The sequence below is a fragment of the Tenrec ecaudatus genome, chromosome 17, assembly GCF_050624435.1.
Source record: "Tenrec ecaudatus isolate mTenEca1 chromosome 17, mTenEca1.hap1, whole genome shotgun sequence".
NCBI lineage: Eukaryota > Metazoa > Chordata > Mammalia > Afrosoricida > Tenrecidae > Tenrec > Tenrec ecaudatus.
This window is the reverse complement of record NC_134546.1, coordinates 15,022,557-15,040,136: the sequence shown is the minus strand read 5'-3', so window position 1 is coordinate 15,040,136 and position 17,580 is coordinate 15,022,557. Positions and strand designations below refer to the sequence as shown.

General features: G+C 40.7%; 1 protein-coding gene across 1 annotated transcript in view; it reads left to right on the top strand.

Annotated features, from left to right (window-relative positions):
• The window catches only part of PPP3R1 (protein phosphatase 3 regulatory subunit B, alpha), a 46,918-nt gene that overhangs the window by 14,850 nt on the left and 14,488 nt on the right, over nt 1–17,580 (top strand). The window contains exon 2 of the mRNA XM_075536045.1: nt 9,430–9,469. Within this exon, the coding sequence (XP_075392160.1) occupies nt 9,430–9,469 (40 nt within the window). The remainder of the gene's footprint in view (nt 1–9,429; nt 9,470–17,580) is intronic.

The window sequence follows — 17,580 nt, the reverse complement described above, 5'->3', positions numbered from 1 at the left end:
TTTTAAATTTGCTCTAGCTTTTAATATTTTCTGCTTCTCAATTGAGCTTTCTCCCTTTGTTTGTTTTATTACTGTTGTTAGTATTTTTGAAAGTTTTTGCTTTTTCCCCTTGTGTGTCTGGTTTCCAGTGTGTGAAACTTAGGGTAGTTAAATCTATAGAGACGGTAGCAGGGTTACTGGCTGATTGGGGGATGGGAGAGGAAGTTGGAGGGAAATGGGGAAGAAAAAGTTGTAGAAGTGACCATAGTGATGATTATACAACTCGTTTTTAATGTGACAACTATGGTAACATGATACTTGATTTATATGTCAATAAAACTTTGAAAAAGAAGATCTTATATCTGCAGAACATTTAGAGATCATGTTAAATGATTCAGGTAGAAATAAAAAAATTACTAGAGAGTTGAGCCAAAGAACCTGTTCAAAGCCCTGATTCCAAACACCACAGGAAAAAGAAGCAGCAGGGGAGGTTTGGCTTAGAGGTTTGGCTTGGGAGCTCTGGTAATTCAACCGCCAGCTATCGGTTCCCATTAGATTTACTGCTTTGGAAACCCTATGGATTAGAATGGACTAGATGGGCTTGCTGGCTTCCTTACCTCGACTTGTCCAGCTGCATCCATAATTCTAACTCATGGTACCCGTGAGTGTCAGACCCTGTGCTCATAGGGTTTCTGAGGGCTGATATTTTGGAAGTAGATAGGCTTTCACCTACTGTGATTTTGGGGAGTCCAACTCTGACGGTTAGGTTAGTATCTGAGTCCACACTCACCACCAATGGATTCCCAATTCTTCCGCACAACCTTTCATTCTAGCTAGCTCCCTTCCTGTATCTCTGCATTGCTATCACCTAACCTTCCGGGAGTCTTTGTTTTTCGTGGATTGGGTTGCTAACTAAGAGGTTGGGGGCCACATCCACGGGAGGCATAGGGGCGATATGTTCTTGTAAAGAGTCAACTTCAGTGACACTGTGGAGCTCTGGGGCTTTCTGGTGGACTGCTAACCACAAGCTCAGCAGTTTGAAACAACTGACAGACAGGTTAAAACTTTCTACTCCTGTCACTTGGAACCTCACTTTGAGGGGTGATTCTCTGCCCCCAAGCAGTTTGGGTTTTAGCATTAGAATTGCTGCAATGGCAGCAGGTTATCTTTTTCATTCAAATTTCAAGTACCTGTCACACATTTCCCCTATAAAGGTTCCACCATCATTTTAGAATGTTAAGTCTTAACATTCCTTGTCCACCTCCACTGGACTAACCTTTACTTTTCCTCTCCTTCCACCATTCCCATGGTCACAGTCGAGATGGTCTCCTTCATTAAGAATGGTCTTATTTCTAGCATTTAATTTAATCTGTTTTAAGATTATTTTCTCAATTTTAAGTATTGAGAATGAAACCTTTGAGGGCTTTCTGCTTTTTGAATCATCTGTTTTTAAATTGAAATGTAATATTAAGTTAATATTGCTATCTGGACGTTTCAGAATTTTCATGCCTTTGCTCTTGTCGACTGGTCTCCACCTATCTCATCCGCACTCACTGCTGTTTCCTTGATGTATTACTGTGACGCACGCAGACACGGCCTCTCTAAAGTGCCATTCAGTGTTGGTGGCTAGTGATAAGCCAACTGAGTGTAGCGTTCTAGGGTGAGAAGAAAATGGCTTCAATAATGTACTGCTTCCATTGTACAAAACAGAAGAACGCTTAACAGTTTACATTGTTTCTCCCCCCCCCCTCCCCATTTATCCTCAAAGTTTTTAAAGTTTGCCTTCTAGGTCTATTTGTTTTTGTTGTTGTTTTGTCTCTGAGAAGGGTCCTGCAGTACTCGACAAAGTAAAGACATTTATTGTAGGTTTAATTGGATTAAAAGTCATTGAAATTAATACTACGCGTCTAACATATTTTAGGACTTTAGAAAATTGTAATTTCTTTGGAAAATCCTATTAGACTAAAGTCAGATAAAATGAATGAGCAGATTTATACACTCTTAAAATTTAAAATGGTACACCCCTCTGAAATTCAGTTTGTTGGTTTCTTTAAAAATTGACCTACAATAATATAGTATATCGACATTTATTCCAGAAAAATAAAAGCTTAATGTTTACACAGAAGTTTGCAGCTATTCATAATAGCTTTCTTTGTAAAAGACAAAAACCAAAGCTATCTAGTAGAGTATAAAAATAAATTTTATAGGTGCATACTGCACAGTTTAGAATATTTTCAAAGGACATGCTGTCAGAAAATTTAAACAGTAATTTTTTTTAAGACTTTAATAGACTTCATTAGGCAGTGGCAACATTACCTTGTTTGGTTAAAGGCTTTCCTTGGGAAATACAAATGTTACTTCAGTATTAGAACGTATCTGATTTGTTTAAAATGTATGTAGATCCAAATGCTTAATAGGTACTCAGAAGCAAGCATGAAGAAAAGTGAATAAAGTACTTTAATAATATCTGGACTTTATAGTCTTATGTAATCCTTGATCTAAACATGTCTGAATATATCGATGCTTCAAAATACCACTTACATCTATTTAATTCTTAAAGACTCTGTAGATTTTTATGGTGCACCTGTAAATTACTCTTTAAAATTAGGGCATTGTTAAGGTGGCACTGCCCCCTGTTAAAAGGCAGAAAACTTGCCAAGACATGGAAAAACCAGGCTCTCTTGTAGCGTTTCTGCTCTCAGAGGTTTTACTGTATAACATTCAAGGCTACTGTTAGTCTCCATAATTTCTGGTTTGCCATATTCTGTAAAATGAATCTGAAAAATAATGTACTTAAAAAAAGTTTTATTGGGCCAATCCACATATCATATAGTTCAATAGTACAATCATATCAAGAACATTTTCTTCTTTCTTATACTCCTTGTTATTAGCTCCCTATTTCCTCCCACCCTCCCCTGCCACACCCCCAACAAACCATTAACCCAGTTAACTCTCCCTAGATCGGGGGTTCTCAAACTACAGCCCGCCGAGGACATTTATCTGGCCTGCCTGGTGTTTTTGCCCTGATTGTTTTTTTACTTCAAAATAAGATAGGCGCAGTGTGCATGGGAATTTGTTCATAGTTTTTTTTAAACTATAGTCCAGCCCTCCCACGGGTCTGAGGGATAGTGAACTGATCCCCTGTTTAAAAAGTTTGAGGATCCCTGCTCTAGATTCACCCTTCCTGGATTTCATATACTGAAAACATTCGAGAACAACAAACAAGCTAACAACAGCTACAACAGCTAACCACAATAGCAAGATAAAACAGAGCAAAACTTCAATGGAAATGAAAGCAGAGCATATTAAAACCTAGAACAACTTTAAAATGGGCCAAAAGGGAGATCAAATGATCAGGTGTTAAATTTTAATATACTCCATCTGCCGTAATCCACTGACATTGTCCTCTGCATGATAGCAAGGCTGTCCACACCCCTGGTCTGTGTTCAGCCTGGATTGATTAGAGGCTCCCTGTTACTGTTAGGTGCCCCTAGGTCGGTTTGGACCCGTATGCACAACAGAAGGACGCACTGCACAGTCCTGGGCCCTGCTCACAATTGTTCCCATACGGAACCCCGCTGTGGCAGCTACTGTGTCACCCATCTCGTTGAGGGCCTCCCTTTCCCTGCTGCCCCTCCACTTCACCAAGCACGGTGTCCTTCTCCAGGGGCTAGTCTCTCCCGACACCATTTCTTAATGTGTAAGACTAAATCTTGCCATCCTTGCTTCACATTGTGACAAATGTAGAACAAGACTAGTTAAGATGGAGTCCCTTGGAGTCCCCCCCTCCCCCCTTTGACATCCTGGATCTTTCAGTCTCTATGGTTACCTGTCTGACTTCTCTGTTTGGAGTAGGTGCCTCCCTGAGGGCAGGTCTAAGCCTAGTTCTGGAGCTCTGCTGGCGTAGTGGGTTACATGTTGGGCTAACTGTAAGGTCAGCCGTTGAGTCTCCCAGTTGCTTTCCTGGAGAAAGATGAGGTTTTCTGCTTCTATAAAGGTTTACAATCTTGGAAACCCACTGGGCTGTTGTACACTGCCCTGCAGGCTTGCTCGGAGGCAGAATTAGCTAGTTGGCAGTGAATGAGTGAGTGAAGTGTAATTCTTGTCAGTTGTACTTTTTAATTGCAGTGTATAAGTTTAATGAAAAAGCATGCATTTCCGTTGTTCTTAACTGTGCTTAAGGGTTTTTTCTAAGCATTATGCATATTAGATTGTTCTTCACAACCCCCTTATCCTTGTTATTAAGTTTTTATTATCCCCATTTTATATAGAGAAAATTGAGGCACAGGGAATTTGAGAGCTAATGAAAGGCAGAGTGGTTTTCTCCAAGGACCTGTAAGCATATCAAGTACTAAACAATGTTTGCTTCTTTAATAATACTTCAAAAATCAGACAAACATGGTTTATTGGGCCTCCACTTAATTACTCCCTCAATGAAAGAATACTTAGTTTGGTTAAACTGTCATTCCATGATGCTCACCTTCCCTACATGATCCCTGAAGACAAATGGGTGCACAAGCTAATGTGAAGAAAGCTGATGGTTCCCGGCTATCAAGAGATAAGAGCGTGTGGGTTCTTAAAGGTACACAAGCGGCCATCTAGCTCAGAAATAACAAAGCCCACATGGAAGAAACACACCAGCCTGTGTGATCACGAGGTGTTGAAGGGATCTCGGGTATCAGGCATCAAAGAACAAATAATCATATGATATTGTCAATGACGGGCAGTAGAGATTAGGGACCCAAAGCCCATCTGTAGGCAACTGGACATCTTACAAAAGGGTCGTAGAGAGGAGGCAAGCCAGTCAGGGTGCAGTGTAGCAATGATGAAAAATACAAGTTTCCTCTAGTTCCTAAATGCTTCCTCCCCCTACTATCATGATCCCAATTCTACCTTACAAATCTGGCTAGACCAGAGGATGTACACTGGTACAGATACGAACTGGAAGCACAGGGAATCCAGGATGACCCTTTCAGCACCAGTGGTTAGAGTGGCAATACCGGAAGGTGGAGGGAAGATGTGGTAGAAAGGGGATATATAACCTCCTCTCTGGGGGATGGACAATAGAAAAGTGGGTGAAGGGAGATGTCAGAGTAAGATATGACAAAATAATAATTTATAAATTATCAAGGGTTCTTGGGTGAGGGGGGGAAATGAGTGAATACCAAGGGCTCAAGTAGAAAGCAAATGTTTTGAGAATGATGACAACAAATGTACAAATGTGTTGGACACAGTGGATGGATGTATGGATGTAATAAGAGCTGTACGAGCCCCCAATAAAATGATTTTTCTAAGTGACTTCTAGGAAAGAGTAGGAAGGGATGTTGTCTGGTCTTTTGCCACAAAAGTGTCTTCATCGTTTATATTCCATCAGAAGATAAATGAGAGCGGTTGAGGAAGGTTTCTCAGCAGATCTTAGAGTCAACCTTGCGTACTTTTTCTGTTTTTCCATACACACGCTATGAACAAATAATGCCAGGTCTGTCTTAAAAGTATATTCAGGATTTTCTATTTCCTCACTTAGGCCCACGTTTCCACCATTGCATTAACCTTCTGTTTACTCTGTTTCCACGACCTTGCTCCACTATCTCCCATCTTCCCTTTTAAATATCAAATAGACAACACCAAATAGTATCATTCTTATAACGCCTCAGTGTGAACTGGCCTGGGATTGCTTCTCTGACGCCTACCTGTGGCCACATGAAGCAAGATGTTGCACGTGGTGGCATGTTGTATGTGTCACTGGAGGTATTGCTGTGTGTGGCATGTTAAGGGGATGGACCTGGTTTGTTTTGGGGCGAGATGAAGAGAGAATGGCGAAGAGGTTGGGAGTTCCCTCGTAAAGGGCATGCTTGAAGGAATTTTGGTATTTATCCTGAAGACATTGGAAACGAATGAAGAATTTTAGCAGCATGTGATGTGGTGAGTGTGAAGTTTTGGACAGGATGAGGTTTGAAAACCCTGTGGATGCAAGGACCCTAACTTTTAACAGAGAGAGAGAATGTGTTGATCACTCTTAATGGAAGTCTTGAAGAGCCTTCGATTGGCTGGTCTTTGGGTCTTTTAGATGATGAGGAAGGAGGGATACAAATGAGAGTATAGGTAAGGTGACCAGACGTCCTGCTTTTGGCGGGACAGTCCCGATTTTTAACAATTTGTCCCGTGTCCCGCGGCGTCTTAAAAAAGTCCTGAATTTTGGAAAGCATGCACGACAAGCTAGGGTATACGGTTTTCGGCTGCCATGTGGCTATTTCACCAGCAATGCTGTCCTGCTTTACCAATGCTAAAATCTAGTCACCTTAGTATAGGGGCATCATTTGTAAAGAATTTCTAACACTGTAAAGGTCCAAAAAAATCTCCAGACTCAACTGCCATTGAGTCGATTAATGCCTATGGCCACTGAGTTGAAAGGTCAGCCTGGAACTATTACTTTACCCTTTTGTTCTTACTTAGAAAACAATTACACCCATAAGCTCACAATAACAACTGAAGGTTTAATAAATACATTTTCATTATTTTCTTTGGAAAACTTTGTAAAAATTATATTTTCAAGTGCACAGGATGGGGATTAAAAAAAGAGAATTATTTCCCAAATTTGAGAATGTGAGGCAATAAAAGATTGGACTTGTAGGAATCTTAGGGAGAAGTAGGAAAGGTGCAAAGGAAGTTGAATTCATGTCTGCTTACAGCCTTTGTTGCCATTTGCTGCTTTCCTGTCCTCTCTGCCCTCAGTTATAAAGCAGATCTTTTCCTGTGTTTCAGAATGTGCTAGTAGATCAGAACAGGTGCATACAATTCTTATGTAGCCTTTCTTGAATACAGACAGGACCCCCGATGGCACTGGCTGGTGAGCACTGGGCTGCTAACTGCAAGGTTGCTGGTTCAAACTCCCCAGCAGATCTGGGAACAAAGTATAAACTGTCTGCTCTGGGAAAGATAGATTTAGGTCACTTGGAAATCCTATATAGCAGTGGTTCTCAACCTTCCTAATGCTGTGACCCTTTAATACAGTTCCTCATGTTGTGACCCCAACCATAAAATTACTTTCGTTGCTACTTCATAACTGTCATTTTGCTATTTTACTACTGTTATGAATCGGGCAACCCCTGTGAAAGGGTCGCTTGACTTTCAAAGGGGTCGCAACCCACAGGTTGAAAACCTTAGCTCTGTAGGGCCAGTGTGAGTCGGAATCAACTCTGTGGCAGTGGGTGGGTTCTCTGATTGTGATTTTGTTGCCATTAGATGTTGGCCCAAAGTGAGAGAATTACCTGTTGTCCCAGTGTCAAAGCAACGTGCAGGACTAGAGTCAAACTGCCCGGTAGGGTGTCCAGTGCAGTGTGGCTTCATAAAACCAGGCTGCCCCCGATCTTCCTCCAGTGGAGCACGGGCAGGTTTGCACCACTTAACCTTTGGTTAGCAGCTGAACACTTAACTCGGAAGCCTAAAATGTAAACAGTTTTGGGAAATTGTAGTTAGCTGTTCTAGCCTGGAGAAAGGACACCGTGCTTGGTAAAGGAGAGGGTGGCGCAGGACCCTGCAGCAGGTCATCTTGTTGTACTTCGGGTCACCGTTAGTCAGCCAACTCGATGGCACCTCAACAGCAACTATAACTTGCAAGGGAAACAGTAGCTCCTGACGACATGAAGAAATTAAAGATGCTAATTTACATAGGGGAATCCCTGAGTGGTGCAAATGGTTAAGTGCTGGACTACGGGCCAGAAGGTTGGCAGTTTGAATCCACCCAGAACTATTTCTAGAAAAAAAAACCCGAAACCAGTCTGACAGTCTGTTTCTGAATGTCACCACCTTGGAAACCCAGTGGAAGGGTCTGCTCTGAAGACAGGGCCACCACGACTTGGTGTTGACTCATGACACCCTACCGACAGACCTTCTCTGAGACGTCATGCTTGTATCTAGACGTGGAGTAGCACTGCCAGGTAAGGGTTGGATTGTTAGCTGCAACAGCTGTGGTTCAAACCCATCGGCCGCTTTGAAAGAGAAAGATGAGGCTATCAGCTCCTGCAGGAATGAGCAGTTTGGGAAACCCTGCACAGGGTTGCTGCTATGAGTCAGAATTGGCTCGGTGCTATTGGTTTGGTCAGTTTGACACTCATAGGAGTTTAGAAACCAGCCAGTCAGACTGGGAACCCTTACCTGCTGGCTGCTTTCATTAGTTCCTTAAGATGTATAAATACAGTCAAATCCTCTTCTCTACTCTGCTCCCTTAGCACTTTTGTTGGTTGGTGCCGTAGGGTTACTTCTGACTCTTCGTGACAGAACAAAACACTGCTCATTTCTGCCCCATCCCCACAATTGTTCTTCTCTTTGAGCCCCTTGTTGCAGCCACTGATGGAGCTCGTGGTCTGAGGTCTTCCCCTGTTTCGCTGCCCCTCTGCTTTACCAAGCCTGGTGTTCTTCGCCAGGAACTGGTCTCTCTTGACAACATGGCCAGAGTCCATGAGACAAAGTCCCACTAGCTTAGTCTCTAAGGAGCGTTCTTTGTATATTTCTTCTGAGACCGATTGGTTGGGTTTTTTTATAGCTTTAGAAATTCAGAGGGAGCTGTCCTGCCCCATCCTATAGGGTCTCTGCGTCGGAACCAACTCAGTGGCAGTTAACTGGGCTTTTAAAAAGATCTTGCTGGTTTTACATCATCTACGTTTGCTGTACTTAGAATTTTCACTGATCTAGATTCAGAACTTCACGTGGTTTCTTTACTCATCAAATGTTGTGATTTTTTTTTTTTCCAGCAGTAACTTGACCTCCTGGGACTTTAAATCTGTTTAGTGTAGGCATTGGACCGGGTCTGTACTTGCTTATATAACCTTCATTATCAGGGATTATTTTTCTGTAAATAAATTTCACACAGACTGTTTGTATAAAAATGGATACAAAAAATGGAATGTACTAACTGTGAGATATGACTTTTCCTGGATATAAAATTTTAAATGGATATAAGTGATTGGCTATCTTCTATTGAACTCAACCTTGCTATTAGTAAGTTCTAACCTTTCAGTTGGACAGCACATAAGAAAATCCTGTTTTGCAGAAATAGATTTTCCTTTTGAACTGCTTCCTTTTCATTTCAGAAAGCTCTTTTGCTAAATAGAGCTTTCTCTGCACTTTATCCCAGGATGAGTTCCTGTAGCAAGACGTCTTAGGGCGTCGACTATTTCTAGTGTCAAAACTTGATGTAGGACACATTCAGGATAATAAAACGTAACGTGTCTTTTCATTACATATTTTTATTGGTCTGTTTGTCCAGTTGTAAGAACTACTATTCAGGTCTGTTTAGAGAGTTCTTTCTACTATTCAATTAAAATATTAATTTGAGTGTAGATGTACTAGTTTAGGGCTTGTTTCTATATGTTTTGCTACCTAGTTTTCGTATTTGAAAGAAGCGTGTTCTGGTTTTGTGACTAACTGCTATTTCCCATTTCTCATCCCCAGGGAAATGAGGCCAGCTACCCTTTGGAAATGTGTTCGCACTGTAAGTCAAATTGAATATTTTTCTTACCAGTAGTTTATTTCAAAATGTTTCTTTGTCATGACACCAGACAACTTGATATTCCTGGTTTCCAAACTTATTCTCTGGATGCATGGATCCTGATCAAAAGGGGGGAAATGTAGAACACAATTTCAAATTTTTATGGAATCCAAACTTCTTAGAGTCATTGAAGTTAAATAACACTCCTCCATTCCCAATCTAATCCCTTGAATTACTCTTTAAACCTTAAAGCTATCACCTGAAGTCATCTGTAAGTCAAATAATAGCTTAGGCTTGCCCAGTAAGGACTGTATGTAGCGAGCATTGTGTTCTTTCAAAGACTTACGTGATCAAATGGACAACAGCAAGCCCAAAGTTATAAGTAGCTTAGGGAACAATGAGTATATATTAATGATAGGGGAATAATTTAGAAAAGGATAACTAGAATGATTACATAACTTGAAGAACGTTACCAGTGCCATTGAATTGTACATGTAGAAATTATTGAATTGTTGGTATATGTTTTGGTGTAAATATTTTGACCACACCTACAAAAGCTTGTTTTATTCATATGCACACACACGTGTCTATATGAATGCACATATATATATCATATACACTTTTACTGGAATACTGAGAGTGCTTCAAAAAGATGGTCGAAGGATCTTTGCATTCCATTTTTACACAAGCCTCTTTGAAGGCTATTATTTGGTTTGTAGGTGCACTGCAGGAGAAGCATTGAGTTGCTAACCTAAGGTTGACAGTTCAAGCTTTATCAGCTGCTCCCCAACAGAAGATGAGGCTGTAACATACACAGTTTTGGAAACCCTACAGAGGGTTGTTATGATTCAGAATCGACTTGGTGGCTGAGTGTGTGTGTGTGTGTGTGTGTGTGTGTGTGTGTGTGTAAAATATACCTAAAAGCTTAGTACATAAAAGAAGAATTCTGTAATATATAATAGCTGCCTGACTAAAAGAGATACATATTATACCCATTTCAAAGAAAGGTGATCCAACAGAATTTGGAAATTATTGAACAGTATTACTAATTTTACATGTAAAGTTTTACTAAAGATAATTTTGAAATGACCAAAGCAGTATGTCGGTGGGGAAATTCTGGCTGGATTTAAGGATTCACAGAGGTTAAGGAACATGGGGTATTGTTGCTGATGTTACCTGGATCTTGACTAAAAGCAGAAGTTTGTCAGAAAGATATTTCTCTGTTTCAGTGACTGTGAAGGCATTTGTGCATTTCTTTTTGATAAAATGATACACCGAAAACGGTTCAAAACCGTAGGCCCAGTTAGGACTTTATAGAACAAGGCTAGCAGATGTGCTCACCCTTTACTTACTGGCTGTAGACAGAATTGAGTCGCTGTGGCAGAGACATAGAGCCCGCAAGATTCCGGCCTTCCATAGACAAACTTACTGTTTACTGTTACAGACTAGTGTAGCCTGTGGGATTTGAAAACTTAACCTCTCACTACCATAGCAGTGGCTATCTCTGGGTTGTTGTCCTGTTGGAGAAATCACAGACTGTTCTGATACAGATGTAAAATTTTCTCTGGCATAATTAAAATGCTAGTTTTTTTTGTTTCTTTAGGTTTTAACGAATTATATTTAAAGTATGCTTTGCTGCTGACTGTTCTGTGTGAGCATGTGACATACTTAGTCCTTCTCACTGGCAGGCAAGAAAGGGTGCAGAAGTCTAACTGATTTAGGGGCTGCCGATAGAGTTTGGATTGGTGCTGGTCCAACTCTAATTGGGACAAAGGAGTGTTTTTCATTCAAAAAATCTAAAAGTTCTGAGGGAACTGTATAAGTTCTGAGGGAACTGTATATCGCAGGGATCTTATCTTTTGATCCCTCTTTACACCGGCACTAAAGATCCCTGAGCTGCTTGGCAAACACATGGACTAAGGCAGAGGCAGAAAGCAGTTCTCCTCTGTATCGCTAGGATCGCAAAGGCCAAGGTCTCCCCCATCCTTAAAAAAAAATGTAGTATTTGTTAGAGATTTCATATTCTGTTAAACTGCCCCTTTCGATTTTATATTCAAAACAAATAAGGCTCGTCCTTTTGTGACTTTACAAACCACACATCTCTTTGGTCCAGGGGAGATCGAAGCCTCGTCAATAAACAGCTGTACTTTTTATCAGCGAGTGTTCAACTAAGTGTCTCTGAATTCTTCTGTTAGCAAGATTAGAACTTCTCCTCCCATCTTTCCCTGCTGGTCCATTTTAATGTAATGCAGGCTTCCCATATTTTATACGTGATTTGGATATGTTTCCCCATAATGAACTTGTCCACATTTGTTTCTTCTCTTTTATGTTGTAGTGTATTTTTTGCTTTTTTAAAAATAAGACTTCTTCATTATTGGAAGGGCTCAATCGTAGTTGTAAACTGCCACGATCACTTATAAGATCATTAGAGCCAATCTCAGACACTTCACTGGTTATTCTTCCTGATTCAGGTGAATCTTTATGCCTTTTTTCTTCAAGAATCATCCCAGCTCTGTATTTAAGGCTTTCTAAAACTGCCCCATACAACCTAGTGGTCTTTGTAGCTCTGCATTGGGCTCTGTGATACACAGGTGAGTAAGCACCCACGAATGGTTACAGCCTAACCCCCAGATTTGACTTGTTGTCAAGTCAAATCTGGCTCATAGTGACCTCATGTGTTAAGGAGTAGAATTGCTCCATAGGGTTTTCTTGACTGTAATTTTTACAGAAACAGTACCAGGTCATCAAGAATGCTGCTTGGTGAATTAGAACTAGGAAAAAATAACGTGCAAACTACATTTGACTAAATTGTCATGAGACACGAAACCAATAAGAAAGGTTTCAAAGATGATGGGGTGTGTGAAATTGTCTTTGAAAGCGATGTAGGATTGGAATGCGGATTGATTCCTCCACCTGTCAGGTTCTTTCCCTTTTCGTTCTCCTCAAATGCTGACCAGATCATCAACATTTTATCCCATGTCCCATCCTCCCCATTTCCCCACTTTGAATAAATGATTTACTTCCTAGCTCTTAAAAAAAATCAGAGAACTTTTAAAGTACCAACTTTATTCTCTTTCCACCTTCCCACCCTCCCCTCCCCACATATACATAGGAATTTGTCTTATTGCATATTTTCTTTTAATCTTAAACTTTCCCTTCAATATCACTTTTCTGCTATGCTGCCTCCATTATCCACGGTTAGTACTTCCACTTGGCACTTTAAAAAATCATTTTATTGGGGGCTCGTACAACTCTTAACACAATCGATACATCCATTCATTGTGTCAAGCACATTTGTACATATGTTGCCATCATCATTCTCAAAACATTTTCCTTCTACTTGAGCCCTTGGTATCAGCTCCTCATTTAACCCCTCCTTTCCGCACCCTCCCTCCCTCACCCTTGATAATTTATAAATTATTATTTTGTCATATCTTACACTGTCCGACGTCTCCCTTCACCCACTTTTCTGTTGTCCATCCCTCAGGGAGGGGGATATATGTAGATCCTTGTGATCGGTTCCCCCCTTTGACCCCACTTTCTCTCCATCCTCTCACTTGACACTTTTGATCTCTTCTCTAATACCTTACTTTATTATTTTTTAAATCTTATGGTCTCCAGTCTTTAAAAAATTTTATAAACATAATCAGCTCTTCTTTCATCTTGATCCTCAAATCATGGAGTTACCACTTGCGATCTCTAAATCTTCTTACAGTTGAGCTTCTCACTTAGAAGAACATAGTTATCTCTCGTATTCCCATTAATTAATTTCTTGGCCTGCTGTTATTTAGCTTTAATCTGCTGAATTATTAAAGCTACCTGCACTTCATGGTGACATACTGCTTAATTGTCAAATCCAGTGGATTAAAACAAAAGCCAAAAAAACCCCACACACAAAAAAACAAACCCACTTGTTTCCTGTATGGAAATGTGAATATTTACTGAATATTTGATATGGAATTATTGATTTTTAGATATGACATCTTTATGATAGTTTTATCATATAGAGAACAATGTAAATGTTAAAATAATAAGTAATGGAACCCTGGGATTTGCTCCAAAAATCAGGGTAAGGTTACATATAAAATATTGTTTCCTATGTCTTAATGGGTAAGTTTCTGAGTTGCAATTGTCTCAGAGGTAGTGGGTTTGAGTTTTGCTTGGTTGATGCTGGATGGTAGGTGTATGGGATTCACTCTTACTTTTTTGTGATTAAAATTTTCTTTTATAAAATAGGTTTTTACTTTAATGGTAGAAGGAAGAGGTGGGGAATAACGAAAATCTGAAATAGAGCAGGCAACACACTAAGCCTTATTACAAATAAGTAGCTATTTAAGTTAATTTTCACCAAATAAAAGAATTGGGGCGTTGGCTGTAGAGTCGTGTACAAGGCCTGCTGTAAAGCAGGTGCTTAGTAAATACCCGTTAGATACGAGAGTTGGACTATAGATAATTATCTACATGCACAGATAACTAAATCAACTCTTTAGTTGTCAGACAGCCATATTTTTTGTTGTAAATAATATCAGGATTTGCGTAAAATACAGATATTCTTTGATTTGGGGGGGTCACCTAATTCGTGTTGGACTGTTCCTGTGTGAAGTTGTGCTTGGGCCATTTTGACGCTTTCTGTTGGCTCGTTTACCTGACTGTTGGGTTGATTTGCTCAAGGTTGAGGCCTTAGTTGTAACGTGGCCTGATAACTTGGAAAAGTGCAAGATCATCCTACTTGAGATGACTTAAACAGAGGATTAAATTATCTAGATCAGATTAACTCATTTGTCATATTTCTTGATAAGCCCATCCTGTAGTCCTGAGTGGTTTTGATAAAGTTGGTATAAATGTAGGTTCTTTTGGAGTCTGAATGTAGATGATAGATTAAGCCCTTTATCTAAAGAGTTTCTCAGTTTCTTTCATTCGCAGGTTTCATTTTGCATCGTGAACTATCTCCAGAAACCGTACTCGGCTGGCCATTGGGCCACTACTCCAATGTTGAGTGAATATTGAGTAGTATTTACAGATGGCTTGAAAGTGTAGGGACACTGACATTGTTAATTTGTTGTGTTATTAATCTCTGCTCTTAATCATTATGTCACGGTGGTTTACATGTTTGTGTTAGGCTGTTTTCCCTAGAGAAGCAAAGCCAGTGATACAGATATAGGTATTTAAAGAGAGAAGCTTATATCAAGAAAAATAGGTCTCACAGTTGTACAAGTATGTGTGTCCCGTCTGGTTCAAGTTCAAGAGTCAGGTGTTGAACCGTGCAGTGGTTAAGGCTGACAGACCAGGAAGCGGGAAGACAGAGTAGGCCTGTGGCTTCCCATAGGCTTAAATGAGCTCAAGGACGCAGCCTCTGGTGGCTCCTCCAGGGGAGTAGGCAAATATGGCAGGCTGTCCATCGCTCCTGGGCCTGGCAGCCAATCATGGCTCTCAAGGTTTGCTTCTAGCTCCAGAACTGAGGTCGAAGCAACAAATGTGAATTACAGGCCAGTGAGAACAAGTGAACTAGCTTCCCCGCAGTGTGAACTTACATTTAGAGTAGGCCACGCGCCAGCGAAACGTCCTCAATTGTGTAAAGGCTGTGACCAGGTTGAGGGTATCCTTCCATATTAGGGAAAGGCTCTCCATTGCTCCAGGAAAGTATTTCCCAAGGTGGGCAATATTGCCCATGCGTGGGGGATCTGCAAGAGCCGATAAATCTACTTTAGCCTACATTGTGACCTCTAGTACAAACACTGAGTAATTTTCCCCTGAAAAACAGGTGGTAGCCCAATAAGTTTGGAAACCTATCCTCTAGGTTCTCAGCCTTCCTGATGCCGCGATCCTTTACTTCAGTTCCTCATGTTGTGGTGACCCCTGTGTTAATCTGGGTACTTTAGAGAAACAAATCCACAGCTCACCCAAGTGTCAAGTTTGATCCAGCATAATCAGGGTTACAGTGATCTGTGTTTGATAGTAAGGTTGTTCAAGACTTTGCCTGTGGCTAGAGGGACTTAATCCAGACTTGATACTGTGCAGATGGGTTTTGGGTTCCCACTGCCCTCCATAGCCTTTCACAAATGAGGCGTTCACAATTTTAGCTCTGGTACTTTTTCCTTCATCCTATTTGAATTTTGTTATGGTCATCTTTGGATCACAGACCATGAATTATTTATTAATGATGGTTTTATATTTCACAAACTCGGATACAGCATGTTTTTTGCCAATGCCTTGCTGTCAGAAAAATTAACACAGTGAATTGCTTTAAAGAATAATTGAATTTTGGCCAGAAATCCAAATTAGGGCATTGACTCTACGGGAGACTTCCACCTTGACACTTGTTCCCTTGACCTTCATTTATTTGTGGGTATCTCCTTTTGTGTGTGTCTCTTTTGTATTTGTTGGCTTCTCCTTTTTATGTCTCTGCACTTCTTTGACAAGTTTTCACTACTTAGAACTAGATTAGGCTTTAGCCCTGTTGTTGTTCTCGGATACAGCCTTGGTAGTGACATAGTGGCAGACCTCCGTTCCCACACTGGGTCACAGTCATTGGGAAAGGTGGTAGGATTTCAGCTTCTCTTTTGTGGGGACACAGTCCAATGTAATAGCTGTCTCTGTCTGTCTGTTTGTCTCACACACGCACACATACACACACGTATGCACACACCTGGATAGGTAGACATCTTCTGCCATTACAGAACATGTAGTAGATTTATACTCCCTTAAAGTGGGAAATAAGATGAGTTTTCAAGTTGGCAAAATGTTTGAGAAAGACAATCTTTGAGTCAAAAGATGAGTCAAGGTGGTGAGGTTTTAATTATTTTCCTTTTTAGTCTTTTTAAGGGAGTAGGCAGTTTAAATTGGGTAAAAATATTTGAAGGAAATTATTTTCAAAAATTGAGATCTGCTGACTTACCTTTGGCCATAGTTGAGGGATGCCTGGCTGTCAGAGAGCATTGCAAAGTCAATTGCAGCTGATGTAGTTAGATTTAAATATGCATCTTATTATTTGATCTCCTTTTTGACCCACTCTAAAGTTGTTTCAGTTTTAATATTTTGTGCTTGCTTTTTGATTTAGATTTTTCTGTTTTGTCTAGTCGTTATTATTGGTTTTGTTTGTGTTTTGTATGTTTTCTTTGGTATGAAACCCAGGATAGGTAGAGCTGTAGGTAGTAACTGGATTGGTAATTGCCTAAGGCCATAACGGAGAGGTTGGCAGGAGTGGGCAGCTAACAACGAGTAGGAGAAGAAAAAGTGATACCACTGTAAAGAATCCAGGATATTTGAATTGCTTGTAAAAGTAAAGTGTTGTTTATTGAGTTAACATATTTGTGGTTCTTAGTCACTGCACTATTAGCGCATGATCAAAACTGGTTGCGAGAAAAGAGGGCTGTCTTAACATGTATGCTGCTGCTCCTCAGAATTTAAAAATAAATGTAAGGGAAACGTTTACATAATTGTATTCCACTGCCTGCCGAGGGAGAAGCCGTGGGAAGAGCAGGACTCACAGGGAGGCGGGCACACCTGGACCCTCACTGGAGATTGGCCAAGTTGACACTGTAGAGTGAATCTGCTCTGGTTCTTGGAGACTGCGTCTTGGGGTTCTAGCCACGTGACTGGCAGATAGTAAGTTTCATTACATGTGGTGGACTCCCTGTCAGCCATTCACAGGGTTTTTAACTTTACCTTCATTTCAGAATATAACTTGGTTGGTGATTTAAACCCACCAGCTGCTCGGAGGGAGGAAACTAAGGTGTCCTTGTAAAAATCTATAACCTAAGTGTTTGGATATATAACATATGAATTGGAATCGACCTGATGACAGTGGGTCTTGGGGCCAAACAAAAACGTCACCTGAGCATGTGGAATAAATCATGTCTGATGTATTATATATTATCCTGGGAAAGACCACAGCGGGATTTTCTGATTGTCAAGTCCTGTCTGTCCACCAAGGAACAGTGCAGGGCCCGGATTCTGTAGCTGTTTAGGCTCCAGTCTTGAACACATGACGTCCACGGTCTCTACTGCGTGCGGGAAGCCAGCAGAGAGCATGGAGCACCACAAGTAGGTTTTATAGGCCAGTCCTGGAAATGGGACACACCAGTTTTGCTCCTAGCCCAGTGACCAGGAGCCAA